A 15488-nucleotide genomic window follows, 5' to 3' on the forward strand; every position below is an offset into this window, starting at 1 on the left:
GACGCATTGTTGAAATGCTCCTTTATTTATCCCTACAGGTCACATGCAGTTTGTTGTCTGGTATACTTTGCTCTCTATACTTCTTCAGCTGTGAACCGTGAGGAAGTGTCTGCACGGCTGCAAGCTGGAGCGCATCAGCAGAGCAGCAGAGAGAGGGGAGAGACGGAGGGGCTGCAGTTGTCATGGCAACGCCGAGGGGGGTGGAGCGTTGGGAAGTGGGACCAGTTTGTTTTGTTATTGAAGGTCACGTGGCAAGAGGAGGCTCCTCCCGCCTCCCCCCGTTACCACCGATTCAACCGTCTCGAGCTCCTGCTCCGGTCAGTTACTACAAAATGGCTGCAGAGGCTCCGCCGCCGACGAGAACCGACTGAACGCTTCATGGTAGGATTAATTAAAGCCTTTCTTAAGGGAAGAGTTTAGCGCGACAAATTTGCTTCCTTGTCGCTTTCCACTTCATGAAACAGGCGGGATTTTGAGGTGAAATGTTGTCAGCTGGGCTGGGAATGAAAATATTTTCAGTTCAGCCCACTTTGACATCAGTGTTGTCGTCGATGCTAGTGCTCTCTATCGCAGTTGTCGGTGGCATATTGGTGCGGTTTTTTCTAGTTATTGCACGGTTTGCTGACCTTAGCACGGACACTTTGGTGTTTTCCTGATAGTGGCTTCGTGGTAACTTGGACTAATTGGCCTATCCAGCACATCGGCTGCACAGTGCAAACGATTCAAGGGCACCCCTGTGTTATTGCTTGTTGAGTTGTCGTATTCGTAGTAGCATGGCATTGGTTGAACGCTTGCAGTTGCACCAGTGTGTAGAAGAGTTGACATGGATGTTGTTGCAGCTCTTTCTCACAACATATACTCTTAACATGCATCATCTGACTGGCAGTAAATGCATTAGCAAGCTGAGTTTACCTGCTGCACTCATATCCAGTTATGATGCATCTGCTTATACGGTTGCTTTTACTGCTTAATTGATTATGAATAATTGTTGCTTATGCGTCCTTATCCATTCAGCACATAGTGAATAGCTAGTAGTTAATAACTGCTGGCCTTCACTTTGAATAAATGCTGGAAAGTGGTTACTCTTTATGCAGAAAATACACATGCTGACTTTAGAGACTTCTTGTCATTGGCTTTATAACCTTGGGATGGTTGTAGATATTGTAACCTGACTGATTTTATAAACTGTATCTGTTGGAAATCTAAGTTGTCAGTCCCTGGTTTGAGCAGCAGAGAGCTGTGTAAACATAGAGATATGATGCTTCAGTGATTGCTTCCTTCCCTTCACCATTACTGGCCGGCTCCTGCTGCAGCTTGACATCCTGCAGTGGCACATACTCTCCACGAACAAGGCAATGTGTGCAGACTGGGGATGCCTGCACCCTGATGCATGTAGAGGGCAGACTGACGTAAGCCTTGAGGCCCGCTGCTGGTTTTACTAATGTGTTAGAGTCCCTAATTTGGGTCTGGGCCTGGCAAGGGATGAAGAGATGGTGGCAGTAAAGGGAAGGGGGTGGGGGTCTTTTCTGTCCCTGCTGGGTCAGGGGCCCCAGTCAGAGCCCCAAGCCTCTGAAAGAGCCAGTGTGTATTCACCGAGAGGCGCCAAAGGGGGCTTGATAACAAAAACAGGCCACTAAATACTCTGATTACTATACGGCTTAGGTCATAGCCTCACTTTCAGTTCAAAACTCTCCATGGCTTTTTGCTAAGCACTGGACCAGAGGGCTGAGGGGCATTTTGCCAGATTGTGTCATTTGGTTTGGCGGGTTGTTTGGTGTCAGTGATCAGATGCTTAGCTGGAGTTCTCAGTGGAAATGATGATCTTGCATCCTGTGAAAAGCAGTTTATTGCTGTCAAAGAGTTTTTTTTTCTCTTGAGGTTTAACAAACGAAAAAAGCTAGCTTGCTCATTGCTAGTTCCATTCATCCTGCGTTTTTGAACATTGGAGGTAGTTGCTTTATTTTTGCACAGACTCCAACTTAAAGGTGCACCTGTCATTTTCAGTATTAAAGAGGTCATATTATGCCCCTTTTCCCAGTTTAATATTATCATGTTCATGGTGTATTTACAAACATTTGCATGTTTTTATGGTCAAAAAGCACCTAGTTACAGCTGTACGAGCCATGAGACACTCAGCCTGAAACGGGCTGTTTTGTGTCTGCTCAATTACCCTCTCTTCTGATTGGCTGACTGTTTTCTGAGTGACGCGCCCAGGTCAACCACAGGTAACAGATTGTAGCACGCAGAGAGCAGAGCAGAGAAGAGAAACTAGTGCAACAATAAATGACAGCAAAACACAGACCAATACTGGATTTTTGGGGCCGATACCGATATTGGGAAGTAAAAAAAATCCGTTATTGATATATATTGGCTGATAATCTTGTATATACAGAGTATATACAAAAACACATATTTTTTGCAATGATCCCTCAAATGTGGTTATCAAACACTTGCGACAAAGATATGTAATGGAGGCATGATATTTTACAGTTTAACAATAAACTTTATTGTATAAAATGACATCAGTGCACGGAAAACGGTTAACTTCACTGGGAATTTAATAACTATAAATAACTAGCCTATAAATAAAAAAACAACAAAAAGAACATATGTATGTATATATATTAAACTTGAATTAAGAAAAAGGATCAAATATAGATAAAATTCTGCCTATATAACTTTAAATATATAGGTATATCGGTGCATATCGGACAACATATATGCCAATACTGATATATCTGTGATAGGCTGTGGTAGTCTCTAGTAGAGACTCTCACACTGAGCTGAAACGAAACAAGTGCACATAAATTAGGTAAATAACAAATAAACATATTGTCGTTCTTTCAGGGGAGGCGGGGGGACCCATCCGTCCCTCCCAGCCAATAGTAGGGGAAACGCTGAGCGTATAGTTGTGACATCACAACCTTACGGAAGTCCAAATGGCTCATTTAAAGGCGCAGTTTCTGAATATGGGCTGTGGACTAAACGTTTTGATTCTTTCACAGTATTTTTATAGCACCTAGACCTGCTTTATAATCAAAAAAAAAAATTTAATCTACAATATGTCGCCTTTAAACAAATTCTAATTCTCCTAAATGGGGTGTCAGACTCTATGTAGGCTAGTATTTTTTTAGATACTACATTAAAGGCGCAGTTTCTGAAAATGGGCTGTGGGCTGAACGTTTTGATTCTTTCACAGTATTTTTATAGCACCTAGACCTGCTTTATAATCAAAAAAAAATTTTAAAATCTACAATATGTCGCCTTTAAACAAATTCCAATTCTCTTAAATGGGGTGTCAGACTCTATGTAGGCTAGTATTTTTTTTAGATACTACATTAAAGACTTTTCCTAATTGTTCTTTCCAGAAATAAAAATTGTGCAGCACACGATTAGTCTTAATGTAGCTCAGAGTTATGTGAGCTCTCTCTTACATACAGGCTATTACTCAGTGGCTTGTTTTCGATTTATTAAGACAAATGTGGAAATAGTGAGAGAGCTACGTGATTGGAGTTTAATAAGACATTTGTTAGTGATGTTCTTTGATCTGTTGGACCAGTAAATTGTCAGCCAGGCTCATAAAAGTGTTCCCATTACTTCTGGAGCAGACAACTGACATTGGGACTGGAGGCAGTGCTTTTGGAGTGTGTCCATACAAGTTATTTCGGGGCCTGTTCAGAGTGCCAGGAGTGCAGAATAAGTTTCTCTTTTCCTTGTCGTTACCCCCGGTCAGAAAGCATTAACATGACCACACTGAGAATAGCCTCAAGTACTTTAAAGAGTGCAATCCTCTTTGCGGAGCACAAGGACTGCTTACCCAGCAGTTTTTAAACCTTCACACAAATCGAAATGTAGTAGTAACTGCTCGCTCTCATGCATTTTTGTTATGTTTCTTTGTGATGCGTTTGAGGTTTTGCATTTGAAAACTGGCACATCAGATATTTTTCACAACAGAGAGCTCTGTTGCTTAATGTGCGATTGTGCAGAAGAGCACGGGGGGGGGGGGGGGGCTGCACATTCTGCCATAGCTGTGGCGGCTGCCTCTGAGGTTGCTAGCGAGCGTTCTCCCAAGGGCTCACCATGCTCTTGTTTGGCTTGCAGCGATGGCATTCCTGGCTCTGTGCCCAGCGACTGCCGTCTAGCACCCCTTCCCCCATCTCTCACACATGCATTCAAATCAACCCTCTCAGCCCCATCAATAGCAGCCCCCTCATCTTCATCGCTTCAATGTGGGGCAGCAAGGTATTTACATGTCCGCAGTAATACAGACGGCTGTGCCAATTCACCTTGCACACGCTGACTCTCCTTCATCTCATCATCGCCACTCGATTTTCTACCGATTTTACAGCTGCTTTTATTAGGCTGGTCTCTCCCGAGTGTGACTGTTTTTGTTTTGTTTTTGTTTTGTTTTTTTTCTTTTTGCCTTCCTTTGTCGACGCAGTGAGTGTGTGGTTTTAAGAGGGACACTGAGCTCTAATCCTGTTGTTCTGACAGGAGAGTGTAATTCCACAACAGCGCTGAGCTCATTGACCCCCGTCCTGCATATAGACACGAGCTGTGCTTCCCTGCTACAAACGGCCGCTCGTGATGTAGCTCAGCCCGATACTACGAGTACATGTCAAATCAAAACTGCATCATCGTAGCCTCCTCTGTGTGACTGAATGGTCTTTTTTGATGTCATTATTAATGTTCTAATATACATTTGATAAAAAAGGGCTTCTTGAAAAATGATCAATAATGTGTGATGAGTCTGTATCTTTAAATTGTGGTTTAATTAAAGTTCTGTTTACATTATCATGGTGGTGTCTTCAAACCCATTCACACACTGCATCCAAAGGGGGGGGCAGGAGGCACCATTACTGCATCTTCCACATCTCACTATCAGTCACCCCTCTGAGTCCCAGGGACACACATCTTTCCAAGCTTGGCAGATGTTTGGAAATGAAACGGCAGCTCTCAGTGAGAGAGGCTCCCTCTGTCTTGCTCAGGGACCAAATGTCTCTTAAATTGAAATTATTTTGACACTTTTCTCGCTACTCACTCTCCTTATCCGGGTCGAAGGCCGACAGCAGCTCACATTAACTGGAGCATCTCTCTTATCCTCTGATCCTACATGACACAAGCCCCACTGATGCCTTTGAAAGGAGCAGCACCAGCTATATTTAGCGTGGCAGCTGCCCCAGCAGGTTCCATACCCAGCCTCTTGGAGGTAAAAATAAGTGTTTATGATGTGAATTGGTCGATAGGTGTTTGGCAGCAGTAGGTTTTTGTGTCGATTCCAACAACCTAGTCTCAGGCCCACTGTCAGGACAACAGTCCAGTTATAAAGACGCACTAATTATCTTTGAGCTCCTTTGGATTGCTGCTCTTTTGACTCATCAGGCCTGGAGTGCTGCAGGATTGGTAGAGTTAAAGGCATGTGCTGAGCCAATGCCAGTGCATGAGTGAGTGATACTGACTAAAAATAATATTCTGATATGTTTAGCTAATTTGTGACTGTCCATAGCTACAGCTGGTATTTTCTGTTTTAAACAAGTTCATATGAAAAGAAATAATAAGTCAAGGAAATGAAAGCTTGACTCATGAAACTGTTAGCTTTTTAAAACCTTTTTTTTGTGTTTGGTTAGTTGTTATTTGACCCTATTTGGGTCTGTTAGCAGTGGTAGATAACTCACAAAGATTCAATTGATCTTTTTGCTGCAAAATGGGATAAAAGTGGTCAACAACAAATTCAATGTTGAACTTATCTCCAGTTGATGTTGCAGTTTGCAAAGCATCCGTTGTTCAGTATCAGTTCATTCAAATGCCAGTGGCTGACCAAAAATATGTGACACCTTTGTTGCCATCACTGATTACTACATTGTTATTTATTCCAGTTACCTATTAATTTATTTATTTAGTCCTTTTTTTCTTTATTTCACTGTGTGATTTACGTGTCACTGATCCATTAGCCGTTTGATGCAAAGAAAGACTTTCTACTAACAATTTAACATAATGCACACAGAAAGTAGAATGCGTAGGTGTTCCTCAAAGAAAAGCAACACTTGCAGTGCTCTAATGTGATCATTTCTCACTTCCTGGACTTCTGTAACATTTTTTTCCCCACGTGACGTAGGGATGTGGTTTGATAGCATTTAATCAATTCACATCCAATATCAAATCCACTTGTTGAATCAAAATTCTTTTTTCAAACCCTTATTAAATCTTTGTTAGATTCACATTTCAACATTTGCAAGTAACTAAAATAATTACAACTCAAGGATGTCTGATCACCTGTTGTTGGCAGAAACACTACAGCTCATAGTGGTAGCCTAATTAACAAACCTGTACCTACAACCTGAACATGAGATGAACAGCATAACATACGAAATGTTCATTAAATGTATCTGACACATTCAGGCAACAGCCAACTGTACTTAACCAGCTACTTACTCTAAATACCAAAAGGTCCTGATTTAGTTATAATAAATCTGCAGTGTGGAACTTTTACATATAAATGAACGTCCGTTACATCCGAGCGCTTGCCAAACGAGTTCACACTTTGCTGATTAAGCTTATCACCGCCAGATAAATCTCTCTGTATTTCACAGTATACAGAGTTTTTAATCTGGTGTCATGTTTGACATTCCTGCACCGGCCGGATGAATGCACACCAGAGACTTCTGCCAGCCGAGCCGCCTAACTTCCAGTTAGCTCTCTGCTAACTTAAATGGGGATAAAATAATTTAATCGTGCGGCTCTTCTAGACTTTCCAAATGTTATCAGACCGAATGGATCAAATTCTGAAAGTGAAACAAGTCATTTCATGGGGGTTGTGTGACGCTCGAAACAATTTATCCACCGTTTTACAGACGCAACAGTAGCGACGGAGTAGGCTACGGAGGAGCCTGTGACGTAAACACATCAACAGCGTTTTTTTGTAATTAATCTCACTGCCAGAAGGGGGAGACAAAAGTCCCCACTCCAGCTTTAAGTGAGTCAGATTATAATGTTGACATTTTAAATGATCGTCTGATCGTTTCTCTAGAGTCGCCACTCTGTGAAACTACAACACACATTCCACTCTCAGTTGTACAGTGTTGTTACAGAGTGATGTGTCTTTTCACTCATAGGCAATCTTTGGCTGAATACAGACACAAGCTGCGGAGAGCACATTAACTACTGAACGGCCAAACTTTATTTTAGTCCTTACAGAATTGACATTAATTAGCTACAGCTGATCTAATCATTTTAACTAGAAACGGTCGGCTAAAAATGAGAAGCCTGTAGCCTGTATTTCTCCCTAATGTGATGCCAGTGTTAAAGAGGATATAAAGAGCAGATAACATACTGTGGGGTCTGATCTTTGCAGTGAACAGGAGGCTTCCCTGTGGTCACCCTGTGTCACCTGTTTGCCTGCCATAAAGCAGTGGACATGGTCTCTGGTAGATGATGGCACTGTAATATGCACTGTTACAATTATAATTCTAAGCATAACATTAGAATATGTGTAAGATTGTTACTCACAGGGTCTAATAGCAATACATTATGTTGATAAGATGCACATATTTCATACCATTCATAATAGCTTCCCTCTGCCATAAAAAAACCAATAGAGAATCACTGTATCCAACTTAAAAATTGGTGGTTTGTGTTTATTATCATCATTAGGACTTTCTCAGCCAACACAGTCAGCCACTGATAGAGAAAATGCTGCATTGTTGTAAACCAGATAATATCTGGTGAGCTTTGCTTATCCTCTAATTAATTTGTGACACAATTAGAAACGGCTCCAAAGACTATATCTCACTGAATTGAGATGATCGATCATATTTAGGGGAAACCAAGTGATTTTATTAAATGCTAGCTTGGGTCTCTGCCTTCTTTCTTTCTTTCTTTGCTATTTTATTCATAAAAGGGAAGGAAATATTGTTGTCATCCTACAATACAGGGGTTAAAGTTCTCAGGCACCGTGCCTGATTTCAGGCATAAAGCAGTTTTAAATTCAATACATTGTACACATTTTCTACTGAACAACTTTTCAGGCTCACTAATCTTTTCTTGCTTTAATCCCTGTACAATATTTAAAAGAAGGGACATGAAAAACATAGATATGTAGGGTAACATAGCTAAATGTGATCTTAGTTTAATTTTCTTTTCACTGTGGTTGTTGTTTTCTTTTTATATTCACAGTTTAGGTTGACCTCATTACATTTGCTGGGGTCCAGGTCGGCATCAAGGAAAGGCATTCAGGAAAGAGAAAAATGACATAGTGTTTGTTTTTGTTGTTTTTTTTTTTCTTTGAGGATTTGGAACCATCTCTTGAACCAGTGCTCTTGTGACATGCTTGAAGCTCTCTCTCGTTTGTTTTAATTGGAAGGTCATATTTGTGCTTTAACAAATGATGCTTGTCAAAGTTCATCTTGCTTCTCGTTTTCCAGTTTCATTATTGGATATCCACAACCAAACTGATTTTAGCACAGTGCTTAAGGGCGCTGTCTGTCTCCACCTGAATGCTCACCAGGGCCTTAGGGAGCGCTTGTTGCCAGGCAATGGCACACACCGCTGTCACCTGCAGCAGCATAGGCTTGGCAGCAGAAAAGGATGACGGTTTATGTACAATTTTACATTTAAGGTTCAAGGAACTTGATTCCAGTTTATGTATTTTTTCAGGCTAGCTCCTCTTCCCACTGTCCTTAAAAACACGGCTGCTAGCTTTTATTTATTTATTTGTTTTTCTGTGTAGAGGATTAGGCTAGATATGGACTAGCTCTGAACTGGATGCACTTGCTTATGAAACAATGGGGCATTGTCGGGTGATTTTCAGTTACAGCATGTGTCTCTTGTGAACACTTTTCCTCTAATGACTGGGTACTGAAGGTGTAGGCTGTAACCATGTAGGTTTAGAGACTTTGTCAACAGATCAAAGATGTGCATAAAGTTGTCAACGACCCAGAATAGTGGCATGTATTGTTTTTCTGTGGTCTGCAAACACATTAGTTGTGTTGGGAGCTGCTGCCCTAGCTGGGTGTGAAGCCTGAAGAACGGGGGGCCTCCCCCCACTATACTAGACCTTCAAGGCCTCCCTAATGGTTTCCAGAACCAAGACCACCAAACTAAACACATGCACAGTTCAAAATATTACAGCTTGTCAAGAAATATGCTGCTTAAGAGTTAAGTGCAAAAAGTAAAATTAACCCATATCCTTCTGTCTGGTAGTTGTATTAAAAAACTACATACATGATTTTGTGTGTTGCAACAGCAGATATTGAGAACATTGATTTCACCTTAAGGTACAAGAATTGATAATGCAGCTGAATAAATGTAAAGAAATCACTGTTGTAGATGCTCACCTGTTGAAGCAGAGTTCCCTTCTGTTGGTGTTTGGTTTTAAAACCATGTCTGTCTCTCTCTCTTTTTTTATTCAAGTTGTGAGAAGAAGGAAAAAATACGAGAAGAGAACCATTTGATGGAAGATAAGAAAAAGAAAAAGCAAGAAGAGAAGAAAAAGAAAGAAGCTGCTCAGAAAAAGGTAAACTTCTTTAACACATACACACTCCTTTTTTAGCTTTAATTGCTGCTGCCTACTGTTTCATCATGACCAACATAGATAAGATACTGTAAGCCCCAGTTTAATGCTGGTTCACGCATGGCCAACGTCTCCCAGCAATAAAATGAAATGCTCCCCGAGTCAGTCAGTACTTTCACTTCCTTTTTTCTCAGCCAATCTTAGACAAGGCTGCTTTAACACCATCTGCGCTTGTCAAACTAAAATTAGATACATACAATAGCCTCACTGTAAATCACTTGTCCTGTGTTCTCTTTTGAGGAAAAATCAGCAACCAAGAGGGAGAAATTTCTATTTTATATTTTTTTGGTTTCATATGGCACCCCCTAGTTTTGGATTAATTCGACAATACCATTAGTTATCCATCTACATAGATGGAGAACTTTTTTGCATACAGCCCATCAAATCATGCATAAAGCAGTAACGTAAGCATTCGATCATAGGCAGAGCAGATGGTCACACTAAGCCTGACAGCAGCCGGCTACATAACACAAGAACAACCAACATTAGCTTTCCTGTTAAAGTCTCCTTCTTATCTAAGTTACAGACATGAAACAAAAGTCTTGACCTGTACCTTAGCTTGTTGAACAAGCCATCAAACAAACGTTCACTGGATAAAAGTACACCACTAATATCAGTTTGCATGCTAGATTACTAATTAGCTGCTCAGATGCAGCAGATTAAACAGCTGAAAATATCACTTTGGTCGGTTAAGATAACACTTCTGGTGGCCCTGCCCTGTAAGCGACCCAGACAACTGTGCTGCTGCATAATTTGTGTTTTAATTGTGATTGAGCAAATCCACTGCTCCAGTATATTGTGTGCCATTTCTGGCTTTAGTTTGGAGGTTAAAAACTTTTTACAATGTTGTGATGACCATCATCTCATTGCAAACACTAAGAAAACAGAAGAAATGATTTTTGATCAAGGACATCTGGGGGAGTATCTCCACTACTGGTCCACAATGCTTGTTTTACCCAGGTTCATTCTTACAGATACTTACATATTGACTGTAGTCTGACTTTAAATGTCCATGTGAATTCTGTATGCACTAGGATCCAACAGCAACTTTATATTTGCGCAGACTCAGGGTGTTTGGGGTTGGACAGAGGGTAATGATGTTATTTTATCATACTGTGATGATAGAGAGTATATCACATTACAGAATCTCAGTTTGGTTTGGTAACATATCTGTTAAGTTAAAATCACAAATAAACAGACAGCATTGAAAGTGATGGGGGTGAGGGAGCATCCCTCCCTCTAAATGCTCTTTAAGAAGACTATAGTTAAACATAATTTTATGTATTTTTTATGTGACAGCCTTTATGTCCAAGACAAATTTCCCTAGGGACAAATAAAGTAATCTTGATCATGAAGTTGCTGGTATGGTCCTTACTGTTCAACACTTCCCATGACTTTACGACTACAGCACAGGTTTTTTTATCGTACTGGTGCCACCAGAGCTCAGATGCCAGCTGCTGTCAATCAAACACCGACACGCCCCTCCACCCAGCTGAAACAAAAAAGACCCTTTTCCTTTGTTTTTAATAATAAAAAACTGTTAACAATACATATTAAAAACACATTGTCATTCTTTTTGACTGCAAAAATGGACGGCTAAATGTGATTTTAGTTGGACTTTAAATTTTAGGTGATACATAACCAAGTGCAGCTCTCCAAATGGCTCAGGTGTTTTTGTTGCAGTTATATCATATTGATGACATGCATATTGAGCACATACATTTTGTCAATCCGTGTTTCCACTGGAAGCATTAAAAAGAACATTATGTAGTTGTCATACTCATGTTTACCCTGTAACCCCCACCCCACCCCCCTAAAACATTGTTCTCAGTGTTACATAGTTCGTATAGTTGACCCTTCTTGTCAATAGTGGAGAAAGTATGTTTGTGTGTCTTTCTTAATCTATGAGAGGAACATTAGCGTTTCTATTTTTCTCCCTCTCCTGCTGCAAACCCCATGAACTCTTTCACCCCGTCGAGCAGTGAGAATGAACATGAACCTTTTAGCATTTCAATAGATGAACAAAACGAGCCCCTGAACATTTTGTTCCAATAGCCCTGGCTAGTTGCTCCAGCGCTGTCGTGTAGCTGGCTAGCCAGCCTCTGTGACTCGGGGTGCGTTAACGTTTAGGTCCATAATTTTCACATATAGGTGGAAAAGATGGTTGATTGCATCCTTATAAATGATTCTTTATTCTGCTGTTAATATATTTGTTCCTCTTTTTTCAGGCCACAGAACAGATAACCAAAGGTGAGTTGTGGCTACTTCTATCTTTCTTGTTTAATCAGTGTATTCTATACCACCCATATAAAACAGTACCTCTAAGTTAATTTCTTCATTGAGTATGCTGCACATGCAATAACACAAGGTTTCTCTGTGCTGGCAAAATTATACTTTGCTATGTTTATCTGCCCTGAATCTTGCTATGAGGTTGTGATATGATGTTTTCAACCACTAGGGAGACTGATTGTGTGAGTGTTTTAAATTGTGTATCCTCTTGATTAGATGGATAACTCAGTAACCCTGTGCAGGATTGCTTTTTTGCTTCTGAGTCTCAGTTTGCCTACTGCTGCGCAATTTGGATATGAAGCATTAGCTTTTATTATAGTAAAACATCTTTAACTGAAAACATTAGCAGCAGGCAGGTTGCCCAAAGTACCTGAACCAAAATAAAGGCCAGGTGCCCATACAAGACTAATAAGGAGCATGGGGATGGTGCAGCTGCTCCTCAGGCCTCCCAGAAGATTCCTCAGGCATACCTACGAGGATGTAGGTGAGGACGAATCTCAGAAGAGAGGAAAACTGAGCCAAAGAACCACAAAACAAACCTGAGAAAAAGAGGTGAATAAAGTTAACTGAAAGGTGACTCCTGTAGGGAAGAGTGCGCTTAGCTTGCAGGTTTTGAACTGCTGATCTGTGGCAGCTGCAGACCCACTCTTCACTTTGACTCCCAAAGCCAATGCTCTTAACGACCAGAAAGAGGCGGGTAGGGAGTGATGGACAGTCAGTTAGCCCAGGAGCAGATCTCCTTGTCAAGATGAGCAGGCAGATGGGAGAGGGACTTAATGTCTCGCAAGGGATAGGCAGGGCGAAATCTGATTAGAAATTCTGGTAGGCGTTGGCAGCATGGCCTTACTGTAGTTTAATGACCGCACGAGAATGGACGCCTAATTACAAGCGAGTGTCTTTGTGTTTTTGTGCCCAAAGCTGTGCTCAGACAAATGCGTGTGTCGGTTTGTTGGCTAATTCCACTTAGGTCAGTAAAAAGGAGTATGTTGACTTGTGTTCTCATCGTGTGTGTGCATAAAACTGTGAAGTCTCTCCCGTCAAGGGTCAACAGCATGACCTCCCACTCTCTCCCTGAAGGATGAATTAATGAGACTGTAATGTCATAGAGGTGCCCCCTCCTACCTCTTATTCCTGTTGTCTGAGTCACCCTCACCCTCTCACAGTTTGCTGCACTAATGAATGTGATCTGGGATAGCTTTGTTAGTATTCTCTTTGTCTCTTATCTACTTTGCTTTGTTTCACTGCATCCGCAAATTGACCTATATACTATGCTTTTCTCCCCATCATCAAACTAGGCTGTGATATGCACAATTATTTTCTTGGCTGCTGCTCATAAGAGCAATGTGCCACGGCCTCATTTTACTGTGATCTTCACCCTCTCAAATGTCACATTTTACTTTCCTGCACATTGTACACTTTTGTCTACTCCACTGTGCTCATATCCATCATGTTCATTTAAGAAATTCGTAATTTGATTATCATTTTTCTTCAAATAATCGATTGGTTTATACGTTTGAACACCTGTTAAAGGGTCTTTCCAGTATTATTGTTACCACAGATAAATTCAGTCAGAGAGGATCAGAGCAGACGGATCTCTTAAAATCTTCAGCTTATTTCAAATCAAAGCATATTTATAAATATTATTGTGATGCCAGAGATGTGAGTGTAATTTTATAGTAATGAAGACAAATGGCTCATTCACCATTAAAAAATATCATAAAAAACCAAAAAGACTAAAAATTCCGTTCTTAATCTAATGAGTGATTAATTGACTAATCAACTAAGAGAGGCAGATTGTCTGTGATATTAATGCAGGGTATATAGGGAGCTAATTAGGAGAACAAGGCTAGCGCGGAGGCTGAATAAACAGGCATCCATACACAGGAGATCTCCAGAAAGACCCCGAGCACCATAGTAACACTACACCAACTCCTGTCTGGTTCAGGCAGAAAGTCCCACCCCGGGACCAACAAGAGGAAGGAGCAGAGGGAAAAGGGAGCAGAAGAAGGTGGGCTGTAAGGAAAGAGATAGAATTAATTGTTGCGGTTACATTTGTGCAAAGTGTACGTAGAGAGCTGCTAAAACGTGTTGCCTTCGGTTGATTTGAAGGAGCTAGGAAAAGGCATGTGAGAGCAAAAGAAACAGACGGAGCCATGTGAAACTGTGAGAATGCACTCCAGTTTCCTGTTTGCCGGCACAGCTGAGGGGGCCCTTTGTAGGATATTTCTACTGGCCCACTTCTGTGACACACACACACACACACACACACTCCCTCGGCCAGTCCCCTAATGACAAGCAAACACCATCACCAAATGTACGTTGTGTGCCTGTGCAAACACACACGTATAGTTTTATTCATGTTGACCCCTCCGCTTCACTAGCCCACAGCAAGAGTGCTATAAATTTCAAATGTAGCACATTCATCTCCAAATACCATACGCATGCAAATATCTTAACATAACATGTAGCATAAATCTACTGATGCATAAATATTTTAAATTAATGCAGCTGTCATTCACTCCCTACTCAGAAATTCACTGTCCGAAGACAAGTCACTGTGCTTCATGGGAAGGCCCTTTGACGTACTTCCAGGGTCATCAGTTGAATATTTTACCACCCTTAAGTATTGTAATACTCAGTTCAGTACTGATAACTCTCCTAGGGGACACGCTGTGTGTCACCATTGTGTCACAGTCATAGGTCAACATCACAATAGAGTCATGCTTTGATGAAGTGTGTGCCAGGCAAGTTGTAACTTCGCATCCTTGAGCCGTCAGTTCCTGTGTTGCGCTCCGGACCAACCCTCATCCTCAAGGGTTAAAGGACCAATGTCTCGAGGCAGGAGGTGAAGAAAGTGCCAGACAGACGAGCGTAACAAGCGTCAGCCCCATCACAGATAACGCGTAGCACAGCGGAGGCCCGCTGCCATCAACAAGCTATGCAAGAGTTAATGTCTGTGGGTTAATGAGTTATTGTGTCTCTGTTCATGCGGCGCTTTTTTATCCCTATCAAAGATGGGGCACGACATCCATGTACATCAGGGCGCACATTTACATAGCACAATAAAAGATAACATTATTATAAAGTTGTGTCACGGCAGTAATTTCATAACAGATTAATTTGCCGTTCCACATTCGCTTAATTACAGCCAGTGCTTTGTGTTGGAGAGTCATAAATTGCAGTGTGATCAGGGGGAATTTATACCAGTGTGCCTCTTGTCATCGTCACCGCCTCTTCTTCGTGTCTTAGCCCAAGAAGCACAATTTTTATGGATGCAGCGGTGGTGTTAATTTAAAACCATGTGAAGTGGTTTTATAAGTTGTGAATTAAAGGGCGACAGGGCAAATCTGCGGTTATATTAAATATGTCTAAAAATGTATTTATGGATGGATTTCAACCCTTTAATGTCGAAAAAGCTCAAAGAGATATTGAGACATAGAATTTGCTTAGTTTGAATAAGATAAAATCTTAACCCACCATGATATCTTGTATAATAAGGCGTGTTTGACATTTCTCCCTCAGATAAAATTAAAGCCTCTTGCAGTTTCTGCATAAAGTTAATATAGATCTCAGTCATTTTTCACTGAATTGTGTTGGCCCAGCAGGTCAGGAGGACAGGACGTTCCACTCT

General features: G+C 41.1%; 1 protein-coding gene across 6 annotated transcripts in view; it reads left to right on the forward strand.

Moving 5' to 3' along the window:
* The first annotated feature begins 280 nt into the window (after window positions 1–280).
* Window positions 281–15488, forward strand: part of tnrc6c1 (trinucleotide repeat containing adaptor 6C1) — a 49243-nt gene continuing 34035 nt past the window's right edge. For all 6 annotated transcript variants that reach the window (XM_067570577.1, XM_067570579.1, XM_067570581.1 and 3 more), the window contains exons 1-3: window positions 281–381; window positions 9409–9511; window positions 11797–11818. In XM_067570577.1, the coding sequence (XP_067426678.1) occupies window positions 9449–9511; window positions 11797–11818 (85 nt within the window). In that variant the 5' untranslated portion in view covers window positions 281–381; window positions 9409–9448. The remainder of the gene's footprint in view (window positions 382–9408; window positions 9512–11796; window positions 11819–15488) is intronic.

This window comes from Thunnus thynnus, chromosome 17, assembly GCF_963924715.1.
Source record: "Thunnus thynnus chromosome 17, fThuThy2.1, whole genome shotgun sequence".
NCBI classification, from domain to species: domain Eukaryota; kingdom Metazoa; phylum Chordata; class Actinopteri; order Scombriformes; family Scombridae; genus Thunnus; species Thunnus thynnus.